This window comes from Pristiophorus japonicus, chromosome 18, assembly GCF_044704955.1.
Source record: "Pristiophorus japonicus isolate sPriJap1 chromosome 18, sPriJap1.hap1, whole genome shotgun sequence".
Classification (NCBI taxonomy): Eukaryota; Metazoa; Chordata; class Chondrichthyes; family Pristiophoridae; genus Pristiophorus; species Pristiophorus japonicus.
In genome coordinates, this window is record NC_091994.1 from 112,818,445 (window position 1) to 112,837,703 (window position 19,259).

General features: G+C 51.2%; 1 protein-coding gene across 3 annotated transcripts in view; it reads right to left on the bottom strand.

Moving 5' to 3' along the window:
• Nucleotides 1-4,240: 4,240 nt before the first annotated feature.
• The window catches only part of LOC139228980 (NAD kinase-like), a 124,207-nt gene continuing 109,188 nt past the window's right edge, over nucleotides 4,241-19,259 (bottom strand). For all 3 annotated transcript variants that reach the window (XM_070860615.1, XM_070860616.1, XM_070860617.1), the window contains 5 exons: nucleotides 18,278-18,435; nucleotides 11,894-11,993; nucleotides 9,122-9,279; nucleotides 6,916-6,998; nucleotides 4,241-5,030 (listed from right to left, as the gene is read on the bottom strand). In XM_070860615.1, coding sequence (XP_070716716.1) covers nucleotides 4,886-5,030; nucleotides 6,916-6,998; nucleotides 9,122-9,279; nucleotides 11,894-11,993; nucleotides 18,278-18,435 — 644 coding nt within the window. In that variant the 3' untranslated portion in view covers nucleotides 4,241-4,885. The remainder of the gene's footprint in view (nucleotides 5,031-6,915; nucleotides 6,999-9,121; nucleotides 9,280-11,893; nucleotides 11,994-18,277; nucleotides 18,436-19,259) is intronic.

Genomic DNA, 19,259 nt, shown 5'->3' on the forward strand with positions numbered 1-19,259 from the left:
ATCACAGAAATTTACAGCACAGGAGGTGGCCATTCGGCCCATCGAGTCCGTGCTGGGGGTGGATATACATTCAACAGTCGCCTTCAAAAGGCAACTGGATAAATTCTTGAAGGAAAAAAAAAATTGCAGGGATATTGGGAGAGAGCGGGGGAGTGGGACTAACTGAAGGAATGATCAGCCATGATCATATTGAATGGAGGTGCAGGCTCGAAGGGCCGAATGGCCTACTCCTGCACCTATTTTCTATGTTTCTACGCTATGATTCTATGGTCGTGACCCTTCATTAGATGTTGGGGACATTTATTGAGAAGGATCACAAGGAGCGTGTTAACCCATCATGAGCAACAAGGCATTTCCAGTATTTTCCCGTGTCTTTGGTCAGTGAGATAAAATGATAATCGCGAAGTTACTCAGCGACCAGAATCCCAATGTGCCTGGAGGTTTTTCAAAGAACTAGGCTTCCTTCAAAAGTGGAATATATCATCAGGTATTTTCCTAAAGTGCTTTTAATTTCTAATAGAGATAAACAACACAGACAGTTGTTGAAAGTGTGAAAGTGTAAAGAAAGGCAACAGAGATATGACCCAAAACGTTAACCCTGCTTCCTCTCCACAGATGCTGCCTGACCTGCTGAGATTTCCAGCATGTTCGGGTTTTATTCAAGACTCTGTGATAAATGCTGTGCGTGGCACAGAGCTCTCTGCCCCTGCAAACCAGGGCTGTCCCGGCTTCAAATCATCCGTCTACCCTCCGTGCATTGATCCCCACGCAGTGCAACTGGAAAAAGTTGTGACGTTCCGCCTCAGTGCCCCTGAGCCACAGAACGAAAGATATTGGGGCTGAATTTGCGGCCCGCATGTGCCGGGATTAGGCGCGCGCTGCGCATGCGCAGAAACCTGGAACTTGTGATCGGTCAACAATCCTCTCAACTGAGTGTGCGAATCTGAAAGAAAAGGGCCTCCGCAGGCGGAGAGTCAGGTTATTTGCCCAATGAATGCCGTGAAATTCTTACACCTAGTAAAAGCAGGGGCACAAGGCCTACTTTACCAGCATAAGAGTTTAAAAAAATAGAAAAATAAAGTTTTAGCACTCATTGATACATTAAAAACCCTGTCCAATAAGGTAAATTTATATTTAGCCACAGTAAAACATAGAAATTTTTTTTTTAAATTAAATTTGTTAATATTTAATTAAATGGCATTTTAATTAATTTTACGTGTTTTTTTTTGTATTTATTTCAGGTGTGTATTTAAGTGATCCCCATTCATACTTATGGAAGTTTCGTACAAACGGAATCCCCACAAGTATGAATGGAGATTCCCTTCTGTGATTGGCTGGGCCGGTCCATGTGATCCCAGGGTTGCTTGCGAGCCACCTGTGCCCCTGGGATACACGGTCCTCTATTGGCGGGTACACAGAGAGGCCCGGGAGCGCAAATCTACCAACACTCTGGTAAATGCGCAGATTTTTTGCAGGTCGGAAGCATCCAACCGCGATTTCTGCCCCAGTACAACAACTGCAACTCCTGCTCCTGGTAGTTATCCAGTGACTGCCGGGATGTGCATGTATGTGGACATTAGGCAAGGACAGAATCAGACTGGGATGTCCCTCCCTCCAAACCATGGCTGAATAATGATTCACACAGGTCTATGTACCTGAATGGCTGCCTACAGGAGATACTAGCTGCAAAAATGATCAGCTGTGATCTTATTGAATGGTGGTGTAGGCTCGAAGGGCCGAATGGCCTACTCCTGCACCTATTTTCTGTTTCTATGTTTCTAGCTGGGGTCCGGCACTCGAGTGACTGCACTGTCTGAATCACCAGGTTCAGGAGACGGGAGCGGAGAATAACACAGAAACAGAAAATAGGTGCAGGAGTAGGCCATTCAGCCCTTCGAGCCTACACCACCATTCAATAAGATCATGGCTGATCATTCACCTCATTACCCCTTTCCTGCTTTCTCTCCATACCCCTTGATCCCTTTAGCCTCTAACGCCCTTTTGCTGGAGATGTTGAGGCACTGTACATTCTACCTGCCCACTGCAAATCTGCCTTCACGAGCACATCTTTGATTTAAAAAGTAAAACAATTTGAGCTTTTCTACAATCAGCAGCATAAACTAAATTGTATTTACGGAAGGTTAAAGCATTCAAAACAAATGAGATTTACCTTTGGAGACAGAGCGTGATGCTGAACCTCGGGCACTGAGTGAGTTACAGACTCAAATCTCAGTGTGGGGTTTAGTGGGCTTGCTAACTGCTCGCACTGTCAGCACTGGGCACTGGTTGGACAATGAGCCTGCTCCCTGTGTACAACTGAACACCTCCTGCAGCTTGCCGAGTTAATTAAACTGCCGGAACAAACCAGGTTTCTAATTTATCCACAACACAAGACAGGGCCATTTCATTATTGGAAGTGTTGCAGGGGTCACAAAGCATTGAAATCCAAAAGGTGAGCCGGTTTCATTCGGAAATATAAAAAGCTGTTGCTGTGAATAAGTGGAAAGGAGCAACCGAGAATTAAAGCACAGCCCCGCCCACGATGGAGCAGTTGTGTGTTTACCAAGATCTGCGCTGTAACATTGTGATTTTATGCCCTGACACAGTAAGGCTGGGTTCAGAAGCTGCAGCACCAACTAAACCCAGTGTCGTGTGTCAAAGCCCACAATTAGTGAGCACTTCATTCTGGGACATTGGAAAATGAACCCTTAATGGTGGACTGAGGGCATTCGGACCTCACTGAGCTCGGAATGATATTCAGGCACAGGCAGTATCAGGACCAATGGCAAAACAGCAAGAACCCCCCTGTAAGGTCCAGCTATATTTGGCAGCTCGGTGAGATATGGGCATGACTAGTTAGCAACGCTAGAGACTGCAGAAACCCAATTTCAGGCAAAGACCTGTGAGAGACGAATGTTGGCATGGCAAGCTATACTGTGATACAATCAATTCCGCCAGCCAGCAGCAACACAGCTTTTGCACTAGTGCGACCATCACACTACACGCTCCAGGGCGCGGCCTTTCATTCTCTGGCCTGGGCACCTTCCTCATGCTGCTGGGGGGCATTAGCCCAACTCCCAGCCTCCCCCTCAGCACTTACTCACTTATCTGGCATCTTCTCCTTGAAACAACACCCGAGGGAACCATATACCCTGCAAAACACACCACTTAATGGGTGACAATATTTCATATTGGGTTCCTCGAGGTCTAGAGAGAGAGAGAGAGAGAGAAAGGGGGCAAACAATTTGTTTTGGGCGCTCAGAGATCGAGTGCCCCCTGGGCCGAGCCCATGGGAAGCCCTCAACCAGCGACTCTAATCGACACGAGACCAGCTTGCTTCACATTCAGATCTCAATACACCCAGAATACGAGACCACACAGCCAGACCGTGTTACCGCAGCAGCTTAAGTGCATTTCATCACGAAACACTGAAAGCTGCAGAAACAAAATGGAGGAAGATTACCCTTTAACCCCTTCACCATTGGTGTTACTGTTATCTCAAAACGTCACAAGATTTAATTTCTTTTCGTAATAAAATCAGAAATATTCACGTTAAACTCATCAATCCTCAAAGAATAAATTCCGTACTTCATTGCTTCCGATAATCAAAAACTAAACCAAGTTCCCGAAGCAATAATGAACACACTGCGCTTACATCAGAGGATCAGCAATCATTTTAGCATCGAGGCAAAACTGTGCTCAAGACAGACGCGGATTGAGTAGCGCCCCCGACACACACACACCACGGAGGTCAGCCCTGGTGTACGCTCACACCTTCAGCATTACTGTTTTATAAAAACATCACTTTAGGTTGTGGAAAGAAAACACAGGGAAGAAAAAAACATGGTGTAGCAGGGGACGAGAAGTCGAGTTTGTACACAACGTCTGACTGAGGCCTGGAAATACTCAGTGGGTCAGGCAGCGACTGTGGGGAGAGAAACCGAGTTACCGTTTCGGGTCTGTGACCCTTCTCAGAACTGAAAAAGTTTGAGATGTAACAGATTGTTAAGGAAGTGCAGGGGGTGTGAGAGGGGGAGGGGAGGGAAGGTCTGTGATAGGGGGGGAAGGCAGGAGAGATTAGAGAGATAAAAGATGATGGGCCAAAGTGAAATGGTAATGGGACATGTTAGTCTTTGTTCCTTTTGTCCTCCCCACCCCTTGCCCTTCCTTAACAATCTGTTACATCTCAAACTTTTCCAGTTCTGACGAAGGGTCACCGACCTGAAACGTTAACTCGGTTTCTCTCTCCACAGATGTTGCCTGACCCGCTGAGGGATTCCAGCGCTTTCTGTTTTTATTTCAGATTCCAGTATCCGCAGTATTTTGCTTCTGTGTTGTGTGACTGAGACCTCAGCGGGTGTGAGTGTGTCTGGGGGAGGTCAGGGGGAAACGTCTGGCCAACAACCATTGCCTGGACTCAGAAAACCGAGCCATATTTCCGGGCATTACTTGGAGCACAGAATCATTTGGAACAACTGAAGCCAAACAGCGGGCTTCTGCTCTCCAGACATGTTTTGTTAAAGCCTTCTGATATGATACACACGTTTGATAAATATCACTGCAACTTTTAAAATCTTAAAACTAAATTAAGATCACATTCGAGCACCAAACGCTGCAACATTATCGAATGGCCCCCGAGCTGTCTTGTCTGGACTTGATGCCGTCAAACATTTGACTCGATGTCTTTAGTTCATCTGCAGCAGTTGTTAAAGCCTCAACATTTACCAAACATAAAGCAATGGCTGGGGGAGGGAGACCTTCTGTTTGACAATCCAAGGCACACAAGGCAAAACTCATTCTTGTGATGTGTAGGAATGCTCTTTGCAATGTTGCGGGTTTAAAAAAAAAACATTAAAGATGGATTTTACAGGCAGCACGTCCGTTCTCAGTAGTCCTCCACATCAGTCAGGTGGCTTTGCTTCTTTCTCACATTCCAGTGTAAACACTCTGCCAGGCTCTCGAACCAGTCATTCACCGGGTCCCTGAAGCATATCGACGGGACTGGGTAGCAGGAGGTAGTAATGGTAATACTGCAAGAAAATGCAAGCTCATATGAACGAACATGTACAAACTTCTCTCTCCAACCCCCCCTCCCCCCACAGTTTGGCCCCTCTCCACAATGTCCTCCTCCACTCAAACAGTCTGCTTTGGCCCCCGTCACTGGGAGCTACGCTATCTGTGCTGTCAATAAGCTCTTCTTAGTTTATCCATTCCTGGGATGTGGGCGACGCTGGCAGGGCCGGCATTTATTGCCCATCCCTAATTGCCCCTCGAGAAGGTGGTGGTGAGCCGCCTTCTTGAACCGCTGCAGTCCGTGTGGTGAAGGTGCTCCCACAGTGCTGTTAGGGAGGGAGTTCCAGGATTGTGACCCAGCGACGATGAAGGAACGGCCGATATATTTCCCAGTCGGGATGGTGTGTGACTGGGAGGGGAACGTGGAGGTGGTGGTGTTCCCATGCACCTGCTGCCCTTGTCCTTCTAGGTGGTAGAGGTCGTGGGTTTGGGAGGTGCTGCCGAAGAAACTAAGCTAGTTTGATGCTGCAAAGAGGCAGTGATTGGTAGCACTGGTGCTCGATCCGACCCAACGTGTAAATATAGGCGATCCGCAGCTTAAACACTACAATCGTCTGCGGAGGAGGCCGGGAAACAGAGGAGATTTTATTGATTGGAATAAAATTGATAAATTTGGAGAAGACGACAAGACCCCGCTGGAACCAAACTGCAGTAATACAAGTGTCCGGAAAATCTCTCACTAAATACAACAACGTCACTCACAGAATTAATATTACCTTCAACACATCCTATACTGCATCCTTCGACATAGACTCAGATTGTAAAAGTGTCGGGCTATGTCTCAGTGGGCAGCACACTCGCCTCTGAGTCAGAAGATTGTGGGTTTAAATCCCACTCCAGGGACTTGAGCACAAAAATCTAGACTGATACTCCCAGTGCAGTACTGAGGGAGTGCCGCACTGTCGGAGGGGCAGTACTGAGGGAGTGCCGCACTGTCGGAGGGGCAGTACTGAGGGAGCGCCGCACTGTCGGAGGGGCAGTACTGAGGGAGCGCCGCACTGTCGGAGGGGCAGTACTGAGGGAGCGCCGCACTGTCGGAGGGGCAGTACTGAGGGAGCGCCGCACTGTCGGAGGGGCAGTACTGAGGGAGCGCCGCACTGTCGGAGGGGCAGTACTGAGGGAGCGCCGCACTGTCGGAGGGGCAGTACTGAGGGAGCGCCGCACTGTCGGAGGGGCAGTACTGAGGGAGCGCCGCACTGTTGGAGGGGCAGTACTGAGGGAGCGCCGCACTGTCGGAGGGGCAGTACTGAGGGAGCGCCGCACTGTCGGAGGGGCAGTACTGAGGGAGCGCCGCACTGTCGGAGGGGCAGTACTGAGGGAGCGCCGCATTGTCGGATGGGCAGTACTGAGGGAGCGCCGCACTGTCAGAGGTGCAGTACTGTCAGCTGAGATGTTAGACCGAAGCCCCGCCTGCTCTCTCAGATGGACATAAAAGATCCCAGGGCGCTATTTTGAAGAAGAGCAGGGGAGTTCTCCCCGGTGTCCTGGGGCCAATATTTATCCCTCAATCAATATAACAAAAACAGTTTATCTGGTCATTATCACATTGCTGTGTGTGGGAGCTTGCTGTGCGCAAATTGGCTGCCGCGTTTCCCACATTACAACAGTGACTACACTCCAAAAGTACTTCATTGGCTGTAAAGTGCTTTGGGACATCCGGTGGTTGTGAAAGGCGCTATATAAATGCAAGTCTTGCTTTCTATTGGTGTGTGGTGTCACCAGACCAGTAGACTTTCTGGAGGGGTAGATGAAAACCGTGTGCTCCAGTCTGGGCAAAGTGAGGACAGTTTGCCCTCAGAGCGATGGTCAGCGATGTCCCCAGCGACCAGTAATGCTGCTTACCTGTCACCATGACAGATCTCTTGTCGCCTCCGTCCGTCAAATGAAACCCACGCTGTATTCCTGGCGTCTGGTGACAGCATGATCTGAAAATGCAAGCCCAGGGTTTAAGAGCAATGTATTTATATAGCGCCCTTAAACGTAGTAAAACTTCCCAAGGCACCTCACAGGAGACAAAAGGGATAAATCTGATACCGAGCCGCATAAGGAGAAATTACGGCAGAAAGAGGGAGGTTTTAAGGAGCGTTTTGAAGGAGGAAAGAGAGCGAGAGAGGCGGAGATGTTTAGGGAGGGAGTTCCAGAGCTTGGGACAACATCCACATCATGTTGGGTCAAACCTTGGTGTTTGGTGAGAATAGGTGCTCACTGGTGCCCAGTACTGAGCAGACCACCGAACGTGTACCAGACCACGCAACATATTGAGTCATTAAAAAAAATAACGATCTTAGCAGGACCTGGGGTTGGTTTCTGCATCGTCTGACTGTAATCATTGCACGGAATGCAAGGTCAGTACACTGGACCCATCTAGGCAATAGTTTTACACGTCGGGTACATTTTGAGGGATTATACGTTATACATGATGAAGCTTAAGACGTGTAATTCCTTGCCATACCACTCTGAAAAAGGTCACAGGGCATCACAGAACCAGCCCCCTGGCCGATGGTTCCCCAACATTCCCACGGGATTGGTCGATATCCGCACCACACCTTGCCAAGGATTGACACTTGCGGCCCCCCCCACCCGGGGTGGTGCAATTCTCTGCCCGCAGACAGGGACTTTACATCACATGTACTGAAAATATTTCAATAATCACTTTCCCCGACAGTCGCCACTGCACGTTACTGAGGGCGGGCCAGGGGCAGGCCCCGAGAGTGGGGGGGGGGGGGGGGGGAGAGGGGGGCAGGCCCCGAGAGTGGGAGGGGGGGGGGGGGGGAGGGGCAGGCCCTGAGAGTGGGGGGGGGGGGGGAGAGAGGGGCAGGCCCTGAGAGTGGGGGGGGGGAGGGCAGACTCCGACAGTGGGGGGGGGGGGGGGAAGGGGCAGGCCCCGACAGTGGGAGGGGGGGGGGGGGAGGGGAGGGGCAGGTCCCGACAGTGGGAGGGGGGGGGGGGAGGGGCAGGCCCCGAGAGTGGGGGGGGGGGGGGGAAGGCAGACTCCGACAGTGGGAGGGGGGGGGGGGGATGGGAGGGGCAGGTCCCGACAGTGGGAGGGGGGGGGGGGGGGAGGGGCAGGCCCCGAGAGTGGGGGGGGGGGGGGAAGGCAGACTCCGACAGTGGGAGGGGGGGGGAGGGGAGGGGCAGGTCCCGACAGTGGAGAGCACATAAATCTAGGCTGACACTCCCAGTGCAGTGTTGGGGGAGTGTCGCACTGTCGGAGGTGCCGTCTTTCACATGAGACGTTAACCCAAAGCCATGACTGCTCTCTCTCGGGTGGCATAAAAGATCCCAGGGCACTATTTTGAAGAGCAGGGGAGTTCTCCCCGGTGTCCTGGGTCCAATATTTATCCCTCAATCAACATAACAAAAACAGATTATCTGGTCATTATCACATTGCTGTTTGTGGGAGCTTGCTGTGCACAAATTGGCTGCCGCGTTTCCCACATTACAACAGTGACTACACTCCAAAAGTACTTTATTGGCTGTAAAGCGCTTTGGGATGTCCAGTGATTGTGAAAGGCGCTATAGTCTTTCTTGCTATTTGTTGAATATTTTTATTTAAGAAACGATCGCTGAAGACTGGGTTGAACATGATCCCGGCCGCGCACACGACCCCGAGCTGAGCGCACACGACCCCGAGCTGAGCGCACACGACCCCGAGCTGAGCGAACACGACCCCGAGCTGAGCGAACACGACCCCGAGCTGAGCGCACACGACCCCGAGCTGAGCGCACACGACCCCGAGCTGAGCGCACACGACCCCGAGCTGAGCGCACACGACCCTGACCGTGAACACGACCCTGACCGTGAACACGACCCTGACCGTGAACACGACCCTGAGCTGAGTGAACACAACCACATTGTGACGCTGACAATCTTCGCTGGGCGACCAGGTGTAAGCGTGTCGGTGGGAGTCTCGAGGATCCACCAGAGCAGGGCCGAGACAGTTTCTCAATCTCCGTATGGTCACGACAGAGAACCTGCTTTCGGTTGCCTGCAATGCAGTAATGAGCCGGTGAGTCTTGCAGTAAAATAACCGGGAAGGTCGAGTTACCTGGAGTTCCACGCCTGCAGGTACAACGATCGGTCTGAAGGATAAGGAATGTGGACAGATGGGCGTGATCATGATGGCAGGAACGTTTGGGTGAATCATAGAGGCTCCTGCAGCAGCAGCGTATGCCGTACTCCCTGTCGGTGTGGAAACAATCACCCCTGCAAAAACAGAGGGCCAGCTGCATTAGATGCCAAATACAGAGAGAGAGAGAGAGAGAGAGAGAGAGAGAGAGAGAGAGAGAGAGCATATCTCCGCCCTAGCTCATCTGCTGCTGAAACCCTCATCCGTGTCGATGGTACCTCCAGACTCCACTATTCTGGCCGGCCTCCCACCTTACCCCTCTCCGTATACTTGAGCCCATCCAAAACTCGACTGCCCGAGTCCTAACTCGCACCAAGTCCCGCTCGCCCATCACCCCTGTGCTCGCTGACCTACATTGGCTTCCGGTTAAGCAACGCCTCGATTTCAAAAGTCTCACCCTCATTCTCAAATCTCTCCATGGGCTCGTCCCTCATTATCCTCCAGCCCCCCCCCGCCAGCCCGAGATCTCTGCGTTCCTCCAATTCTGGTCTCTTGTGCATCCTCAAATGTAATCTCTCCACCATCGGCGGCCATGCCTTCAGCTGCCTGGGCCCTGAGCTCTGGAACTCCCTCCTTAAACCTCTCCGCCTCTCTCTCCTCCTTTAAGACTCTGCTTAAAACTGACCTCTTTCACCAAGCTTCTGATCACCTGTCCAAATATCTTATGTGGCAAATTTTGTTTTATAACGCACCTGTGAAGCGCCTTGGGGCGGTTTACTGCATTAAAGGCGCTATATAAAGGCAAGCTTTGTCGTTTGCTCAGTTCTGGTTACAGTGTGACCTGATTTTAAATCTCAGTGATGTCAGGAAAGTCTCCGATCTCAATCGGTTGCACGTTCTCGAGTGAGGTGCACTTATGGTCTCAGCTTGTTTCACTGTAGTCATGGTTACACAGAAAACCACCCATCCTTTTGGCAGATTCGTGAGCAGAAAGGCCATGGGGAAACGGTTGGCATGGAAACCAAAGAATTCCACGGGTATAAGCTTGGGCTCAAGGTGCATTGTTGCAATAAGCTTCAGTCCACAGCAGGCCCAGGCAATAACTGTCCGCCCAGGTATCTCACACTGACATCTTACACCAAAGGTGACATCAGAGATGGCTCATTCGCACACAGGGTTTGAAAATCCCGAAGAATAATGCACCTTACCCCTAACCGTGTATCACACTAAAACAGTGACTGAGTGACTTAGCAAACAGCAATTTTATTACAAAATTATTCACTTGGAATGCAGCTCAATCTTTTCTGGATGGCAACTGGAAATTGACAATAGGTATCTACTGTATGTAACATATATCAGGATTGTCAAAATATATATGCCAAGATGTTTAAGAACATAAGAAATAGGAGCAGTGGTTAGCCATACGGCCCATCAACACCAACAACTTGTATTTATATAGCGGCTTTAATGTCGTAACACGTCCCAGGGTGCTTCACAGGAACGGTATCAAACAAAATGTGACACTGAGCCGCATAGAAGAAATTAGGGCAAATGACCAAAAGCTGGGTCAAAGAGGTCGGTTTTAAAGAACGTCTTAAAGGAGGAAAGAGAGGTAGAGAGGCGGAGAGGTTTAGTGAGGAAGTTCCAGAGCTTGGGGCCCAGGCAACAGAAGGCACGGCCACCGATGGTGGAGCGATTATAATCAGGCTTGCTCTGGAGGGCAGAATTGGAGGAGCGCAGACATCTCGGGGGGGTTGTGGGGCTGGAGGAGATTACAGAGATAGGGAGGGGCGAGGGCCATGGAGAGATTTGAAAACAAGGATGAGAATTTTAAAATTGAGGCGTTGCTTAACCGGGAGCCAATGTAGGTCAGTGAGCACAGGGGGTGATGGGTGAGCAGGACTCGGTGCGAGTTAGGACACAGGGCAGTGAGCACAGGGGGTGATGGGTGAGCGGGACTTGGTGCGAGTTAGGACACAGGGCAGTGAGCACAGGGGGTGATGGGTGAGCGGGACTGGGTGCGAGTTAGGACACTGGGCAGCGAGCACAGGGGGTGATGGGTGAGCGGGACTTGGTGCGAGTTAGGACACGGGGCAGTGAGCACAGTGGATGATGGGTGAGAAGGACTCGGTGTGAGTTAGGACACGGGGCAGCCGAGTTTTGGATCACCTCTAGTTTACGGAAGATAGAATGTGGGAGGCTAGTCAGGAATAAGATCATGACTGAACTTCTACCTCAGCTCCACCTTCCTGCACTATCCCCACATCCCTCGATTCCCTTAGTGCCTAAAAATCTATCGATCTCAGCCTTGAATATACTCAACGATTGAGCCTCCACAGCCCTTTGGGGTAAATTCCAAAGATTCACCACCCTCAGTGAAGAAATTTCTCCTCATCTCAGTCCTAAATGGCCGAACATCTAATTTAATATATACCAAGATCATTAAACAGTCGGTGCGTATTTCCAGTTCGAAAATGTCTCAAATTACAAATTTGTGTTCACCCCGAAGTGGCTGATCTCCCAATCAGGGCGCCACCTTGAGGTTGGGAAGTGGAAATGTTGTCAATCATTGACCCAAACGCCCAGCACCCACTGCAGTTCACTGAAAGCAATGGTGAGGGGGCAAGATCTTTGTAAAAATTGAAGTCTTTCTTTAAAACCTGAATTGAAGGTTCATTTTTCAAACAGATACACAAAGATAAGGCCACGGCGGAGTCTTATTTTAGAGTTTTCGTTAAGCCCCAGACCTACCATCTCCTTGCACCGTGGTTATCAGTCGCCCATCCAGAAACAAATCAACGTTGGAGAGATACGAAGAAGGGCCCCGGTCAACCACCACTTCATTCAGGACCTGAGCAATTGGAGAAAAGAAGGAGCTGGTTACTCATTTTGCAAAATGTTTAACTCGTATGCTCCGGTGATCGGAGGCAAGCATCTTGTGACTTACGTTCACAATTCCTCACACACGATGGATTTGCTCTGAGTTGAGAACAGAGAATTGCTCGGAAGGAAGAAAGAAAAATGGGGGCGGGGCAGCACTCTAAGCAACCGGTTCCAGAATGATACTGTTATGTACGTTACCTGCCACCGGAGGGCGCGACTGTCGGAGTCCTGATGGTCACTGGCAGACACGTGCAAGCCATGTATATAATGTTGGCAGCCATGTTAAATCCTCATTTTGAGAATAAATAAACTAGCGTAAGGTCATGCCTGAACTAGCTCACCGTACTTAGCCTCGTGGAGTTATTCGATATTTAACAATTGGCGACGAGTTAAAAATACGAACTTTCACGCAACCATGTCTGTTGGAATTTTGGAGAGATTCGTGGAAGGGGAAGACTGGGAGGATTTTACTGATCGCCTCGGCCAGTACTTCGTTGCCAACGGATTGGAAGGAACCGATAACGCAATTAAGCGCAGGGCGGTTCTCCTCACCGTTTGTGGGTCAAAGATTTATGGCCTTATCAAGAATCTCCTCTCACCAACTCGACCAATGGATAAGGATTATGATGAGATGTGTACGCTGGTTCGGAACCACTTTAAACCGAAGGAAAGCATCATCATGGCGAGGTATCGTTTCTATATGCACAATCGCTCTGAGGGTCAGGGCGTGGTGGAATTTGTCACTGAACTGAGATGTCTCGCTGGGCCGTGCAACTTCGGAGCTGCGTTGGAGGAAATGCTGTGGGACTTTTTCGTGCTTGGCATTGGCCACGAGGTCATCCTTTGAAAGCTGCTGGCTGCTGAATCTCTAGACCTGAGCAGGGCTATCACGATCGCCCAGGCATGCATGTCCACGGACGAAAACTCGAAACAGATATCTTCCCAGCATCGAAACTCACCGGCAAATACTGTGCATAAAATAATATCGGCGGCAGGCAGAGCTGCACATGGCAAGGCCTACTCGTCCGCGTTCGTACGACCTGTAACTGCTCAAAGTCCGCCATCGGGGGTGAATCAAATCTCGCCTTGTTGGCATTACAGGGGCTATCATCGGGCCCATCAATGCCGATTCAAGCAATACGTGTGCAAAGGCTGTGCAACAACGGGGCACCTTCAGCGAATGTGTCCGCAACCGAGCAAGCGTGCTGCGACACACCACGTGGTTGAGGATGATCGATCCAGCGTGGATCAAGCGGCACAAGCAACTCAACCCGAGGTACAGGACGAAGAAGTGTATGGGGTACATTCTTTTACCAAAAGTCCTCCGATAATGCTGGAAGTTAAGTTAAATGGGGTTCCAGTATCCATGGAATTGGACACGGGTGCGAGTCAGTCAATAATGAGCCAGAGGGCTTTCGAAAAGCTGTGGGACACTAAGGCAAAAAGACCCAAATTGAGCCCAATCAATGCGAAGCTGCGGACCTACACCAAAGAGCTCATACCAGTCATTGGCAGCGCGGCAGTAAAGGTATCGTACGATGGAGCTGTGCATGAGTTATCGTTGTGGATTGTTCCAGGCAATGGCCCTACACTGTTCAGCAGAAGTTCGCTTGAGAAAATTAAATGGAACTGGAACCCTATTAAAGCCTCATCATCAGTGGATGATGCTTCGTGTGCTCAAGTGCTGAGCAAGTTTCCCACGTTGTTTGAACCAGGCATTGGCAACTTCACGGCAGCCAAGGTGCACATCCACCTAGGCCCAGATACAAGACCTGTCCATCACAAGGCTCGGGCGATTCCGTACATGATGAGGGAGAAGGTCGAGATCTTCAACAGGAAGGAATCATACCACGAGTCGAGTTCAGCGAATGGGCCAGTCCAATTGTCCCGGTGTTGAAAAATGATGGCACGGTCAGGATCTGCGGCGACTACAAGGTAACGATCAACCGAGTCTCGATACAGGATCAGTACCCGTTACCCAAGGCTGACGACCTGTTTGCAACGCTAGCGGGGTGTGGTGGGGGGGGGGGGGAATTGGGTGCATCAAGAATGTACCCAATTCTCAGAGTGTGATGGAGCTGCGTTCGTTCCTGGGTCTTCTCAACTATTTCAGTAACTTTCCACCTAGTTTGAGCACATTGCTAGAGCCCTTGCACATGTTGCTGAGAAAGGGTAATGACTGGGTTTGGGGCAAATCTCAAGACAGAGCCTTTGAGAAGGGCAGGGACCTGCTATGTTCCAATAAATTACTGGTGCACTATGACCCATGTAAACGTTTAGTGCTGGCCTGCGACGCCTCATCATATGGGGTCAGTTGTGTGCTCCAGCAAGCCAATGTATCAGGCAAACTCCAACCAGTTGCATACGTGTCCAGAAGTCTGTCTAAGGCTGAAAGAGCCGATAGTATGGTAGAGAAAGAGGCTTTAGCATGCGTATATGGGGTTAGGAAAATGCACCAATACCTGTTTGGGCTTGGGTTTGAGCTTGAAACAGACCACAAGCCACTCATTTCCTTGTTTTCTGAGAGCAAAGGTATAAACACCAATGCCTAGTCCCACATCCAAAGATGGGCTCTGACATTATCCGCTTATGATTATGTCATCCGCCACAGACCAGGCACTGAAAACTGTGCTGATGCGCTTAGCCGGCTACCATTGCCCACAACTGGGGTGGAAATGCTGCAAACTGCAAACTTGCTGCTGGTCTTTGATGGCGCCTTCGAGAGCGAGGGGTCACCCATCACAGCTCACCAAATTAGGACCTGGACGAGCCAGGATCCTGTACTGTCGAGCGTAAAAAGGTGTGTCTTAAATGGAAATTGGTCTGCTATTCCCAGGGAAATGCAGGATGAAATTAAGCCTTATAGCTGTCGCAAAGATGAATTGTCTATTCAGTCTGATTGTTTGTTATGGGGTAATCGTGTTGTTATGCCAAAAAAAAGGCAGGGAAACTTTTGTGCGAGATTTACACAGCACCCACACAGGCATTGTCATGATGAAGGCCATTGCCAGGTTTCATGTTTGGTGGCCCGGCATTGACTGGGACTTGGAGACATGCGTGCATCAGTGCAACACTTGCATGCAACTGAGTAACGTACTTGTGGAGGCTCCGCTGAGTCTGTGGTCATGGCCATCCAAACCGTGGTCAAGGATCCACATAGACTTTGCCGGCCCCTTTCTCGGCAAAATGTTTTTAGTGGTAGTGGACGCTTACTGCAAATGGATTGAGTGCGTAATCATGTCATCCAGCATGTCCACAGCCACTATTGAAAGCCTCCGGGCCGTGTTCGCTACCCATGGCCTGCCCGATGTCCTCGTCAGCGACAAAGGACCGACTTTCACCAGTTCGGAGTTCCACGAGTTTATGACCCGTAATGGCATCAAGCATGTCAGGTCTGTCCCTTTCAAACCCGCGTCTAACGGTCAAGCGGAGCGGGCTGTCCAAACCATTCAGCAAAGCCTAAAACACGTGACTCACAGCTCTCTACAGACCCGCTTGTCCCGCATTCTGCTCAGTTACCGGACGAGATCCCACTCACTCACCGGGGTCCCTCCGGCCGAGCTGTTAATGAAGAGCGGCCTCAAAACCAGGTTCTCCCTTGTACACCCGGATCTCAATGATCATGTCGAAACCAGAAGGCAACGGCAGCAATGGTACCACGATCGCGCGGCCGTATCACGTGACATTGCTGTTCATGACCCTGTGTTTGTCCTGAATTATGGTCATGGTCCAAAGTGGGTTGCTGCACGGTTTTGGCCAAGGAGGGGAACAGGGTGTTTGTAGTCAAACTGTTAAATGGCCAAACGTGCAAGAGGCTCATCGACCAAACCAAACTGCGATTCACAGACAACCCAGAACATCATCATCGACCAACCAACACACATCCAACCATCAGTTGACCCTTGTGTCATTCACGAAGACGAACCTACCATCCCCGACAGTCCTGTCAGACCGACTGCTCCGCAATACAGCAATGGTCCCACTAACTCACCCAAGCTTGGGTTCGAACTGAAGATCAACCAGGGAGCGGAAGGCCCCGGAACGTCTCAACTTGTAAATATAACCTGTACCAAGGACTTTGGGGGGAATGATGTTATGTATGTTAACTGGGTTTTACCTGCCATCGGAGGGCGCGACTGTCGGAGTCCTAATGGTCACTGGCAGACACGTGCAAACCGGGTATATAATGTTGGCAGCCAGGTTGAATCCTCACTTTGAGAATAAATAAACTGGAGTAAGGTCATGCCTGAACTAGCTCACCGTACTTAGCCTCGTGGAGTTATTTGATACTCAACAGATACATCAGCTGTGGCTCAGTGGGCAGCACTCTCGCCTCTGAGTCAGAAGATGTGGGTTCAAGTCTAGGCTGACACTCCCAGTGCAGGGCTGAGGGAGCGTTTCACTGTCGGAGGTGCCGTCTTTCGGATGGGACGTTAAACCGAGGTCCTGTCTGCCTCTCAGGTGGATGTTTTGGACAGGCCCGTCTCAAATCTGGTGCGGACACGATGGGCTGAAATGGCCTCCTTCCGTGCTGTAAGTTTCCAGGATTCTATGAAAAGCATTAACCACTGGAATGCTGGGTGGTTGGAGGGAGTGGAGTTGGCCGATGTTTTATATTCCTGTGCCGAGCAGCAGCACCCGCTAAAAGAATGTCCACGTGATGCCAGAAATCTTTGGGGGAGGAAGTGGGAAAACCCAAATATTCAAAGTCAAAACAACACAGGCAGCTTTGTGAGCTTTCCAACCCACAACACTGCCTCACCATCAACCCTCCTCGATCGGAGAAACACCTCGCCCCTGCTCACTGCCTCACTCTCAACCCTCCTCGATCGGAGAAATACCTCGCCCCTGCTCACTGCCTCACTCTCAACCCTCCTCGATCGGAGAAACACCTCGCCCCTGCTCACTGCCTCACTCTCAACCCTCCTCGATCGGAGAAACACCTCGCCCCTGCTCACTGCCTCACCCTCAACCCTCCTCGATCAGAGAAACACCTCGCCCCTGCTCACTGCCTCACCCTCAACCCTCCTCGATCGGAGAACACCTCGCCCCTGCTCACTGCCTCACTCTCAACCCTCCTCGATCGGAGAAATACCTCGCCCTTGCTCACTGCCTCACCCTCAACCCTCCTCGATCGGAGAAACACCTCGCCCTTGCTCACTGCCTCACCCTCAACCCTCCTCGATCGGAGAAACACCTCGCCCCTGCTCACTGCCTCACCCTCAACCCTCCTCGATCGGAGAATACCTCGCCCCTGCTCACTGCCTCACCCTCAACCCTCCTCGATCGGAGAACACCTCGCCCCTGCTCACTGCCTCACCCTCAACCCTCCTCGATCGGAGAACACCTCGCCCCTGCTCACTGCCTCACCCTCAACCCTCCTCGATCGGAGAACACCTCGCCCCTGCTCACTGCCTCACCCTCAACCCTCCTCGATCGGAGAACACCTCGCCCCTGCTCACTGCCTCACCCTCAACCCTCCTCGATCGGAGAACACCTCGCCCCTGCTCACTGCCTCACCCTCAACCCTCCTCGATCGGAGAACACCTCGCCCCTGCTCACTGCTGTCGCTGTCCCCGGGCTGATTCTGAGAATAGGAAGCCAACATGGGATTAGCGGACGAGCATTTGAAATCATTTGCTTTGAGAAAAGGCAAATTGCTTTCAAAAAACCCCAAACAGTCAGCAGGAAAAGACTAAGAAAGTGGTTGATGTTCAAAATGGGTAACTTTCACTTAATTTGATCTTGCATTTAAGTGGTTCGGCAGTGTAGTGGTTAGATTACCGGACAAGTCATGCCGAGGCCTGGACTGATGATCCAGAGACCCGAGTTCCAATCCCACCACGGCAGCTGGGGAATTTAAATTCAGTTAATTAAATAAACCTAAGTTGAAATGTACTTCAATGGGATCTGGCACGGGCTCGATGGGCCGAATGGCCTTCTCCTGCACTGTAACCATTCTATGATTCTCTTCCTCTGCCCCCCACCCTAACCTTGGGCACACAACAGCTGCATGAGGGAGCTGCTCCAAGCTTGCAGTGGGAGGGGACTAAGTGGCTCAGGACAACATCCCATTGGTTCCCCCCCCCTCCCCCGCCCGAGGTCCCCACACAGCACCTTGGCAGGGACGATGTGGCCCAGCAAAACTCAAACCTGCGTCCGCCACTCCAGCAGCCCCGAGCTCGGATCTGGCCTCATCGCAGAAGCAGACACCTTCGCCCACCCTGCACCCCGCTCGTGCTGGGCACTCACCTGGCACTGCATTACTCGTTTCTCCACCTCACCGTCCCCGAGCTTGCTGACGATCAGCCCATTCTCCGCCACCCCGAGCTGTGGGACACCCTTCTGCTCCCGACTCTCCTTCGCCACCCGGACCTTCAGCCGGCTTCGCAGGACGATGGCGACGTTACCTGAGAAACACACAGCGCATTCAGCAACTTCCACATCACTCGCACTTCCAAACAACTCCGGAGTCTAATCAGCAATTTCACTCACTCAGTGAGGCACTAAAGTCCCAGTCCAATTTGACCAAGTATCAGCCAGTGGGCAGACACAAGGTCGTGGGTTCAAGTCCCTCTCCAGAAACTTGAGCACAAAATCCAGGCAGTACTGAGGGAGAGGGGCAGTACTGAGGGAGTGCCGCACTGTCGGAGGGGCAGTACTGAGGGAGTGCCGCACTGTCGGAGGGGCAGTACTGAGGGAGAGCCTCACTGTCGGAGGGGCAGTACTGAGGGAGCGCTGCACTGTCGGAGGGGCAGTACTGAGGGAGCGGCGCACTGTCGGAGGGACAGTACTGAGGGAGCGCTGCACTGTCGGAGGGACAGTACTGAGGGAGCGGCGCACTGTCGGAGGGACAGTACTGAGGGAGAGCCGCACTGTCGGAGGGGCAGTACTGAGGGAGCGCCGCACTGTCGGAGGGGCAGTACTGAGGGAGCACCGCACTGTCGGAGGTGCCGTCTTTCAGATGAGACATTAAACCGAGGCGGTGTCTGCTCTCTCAGGTGGATGTAAAAGATCCCATGGCACTATTTCGAAGAAGAGCAGGGGAGTTATCCCCAGTGTCCTGGGGGCCAATATTTATCCCTCAATCAACATAACAAACACAGATTATCTGATCATTATCACATTGCTGTGTGTGGGATCTTGCTGTGCGCAAATTGGCTGCTGCATTTCCCACATTACAACAGCGACTACACTCCAAAAGTACTTCATTGGCTGTAAAGCGCTTTGGGAC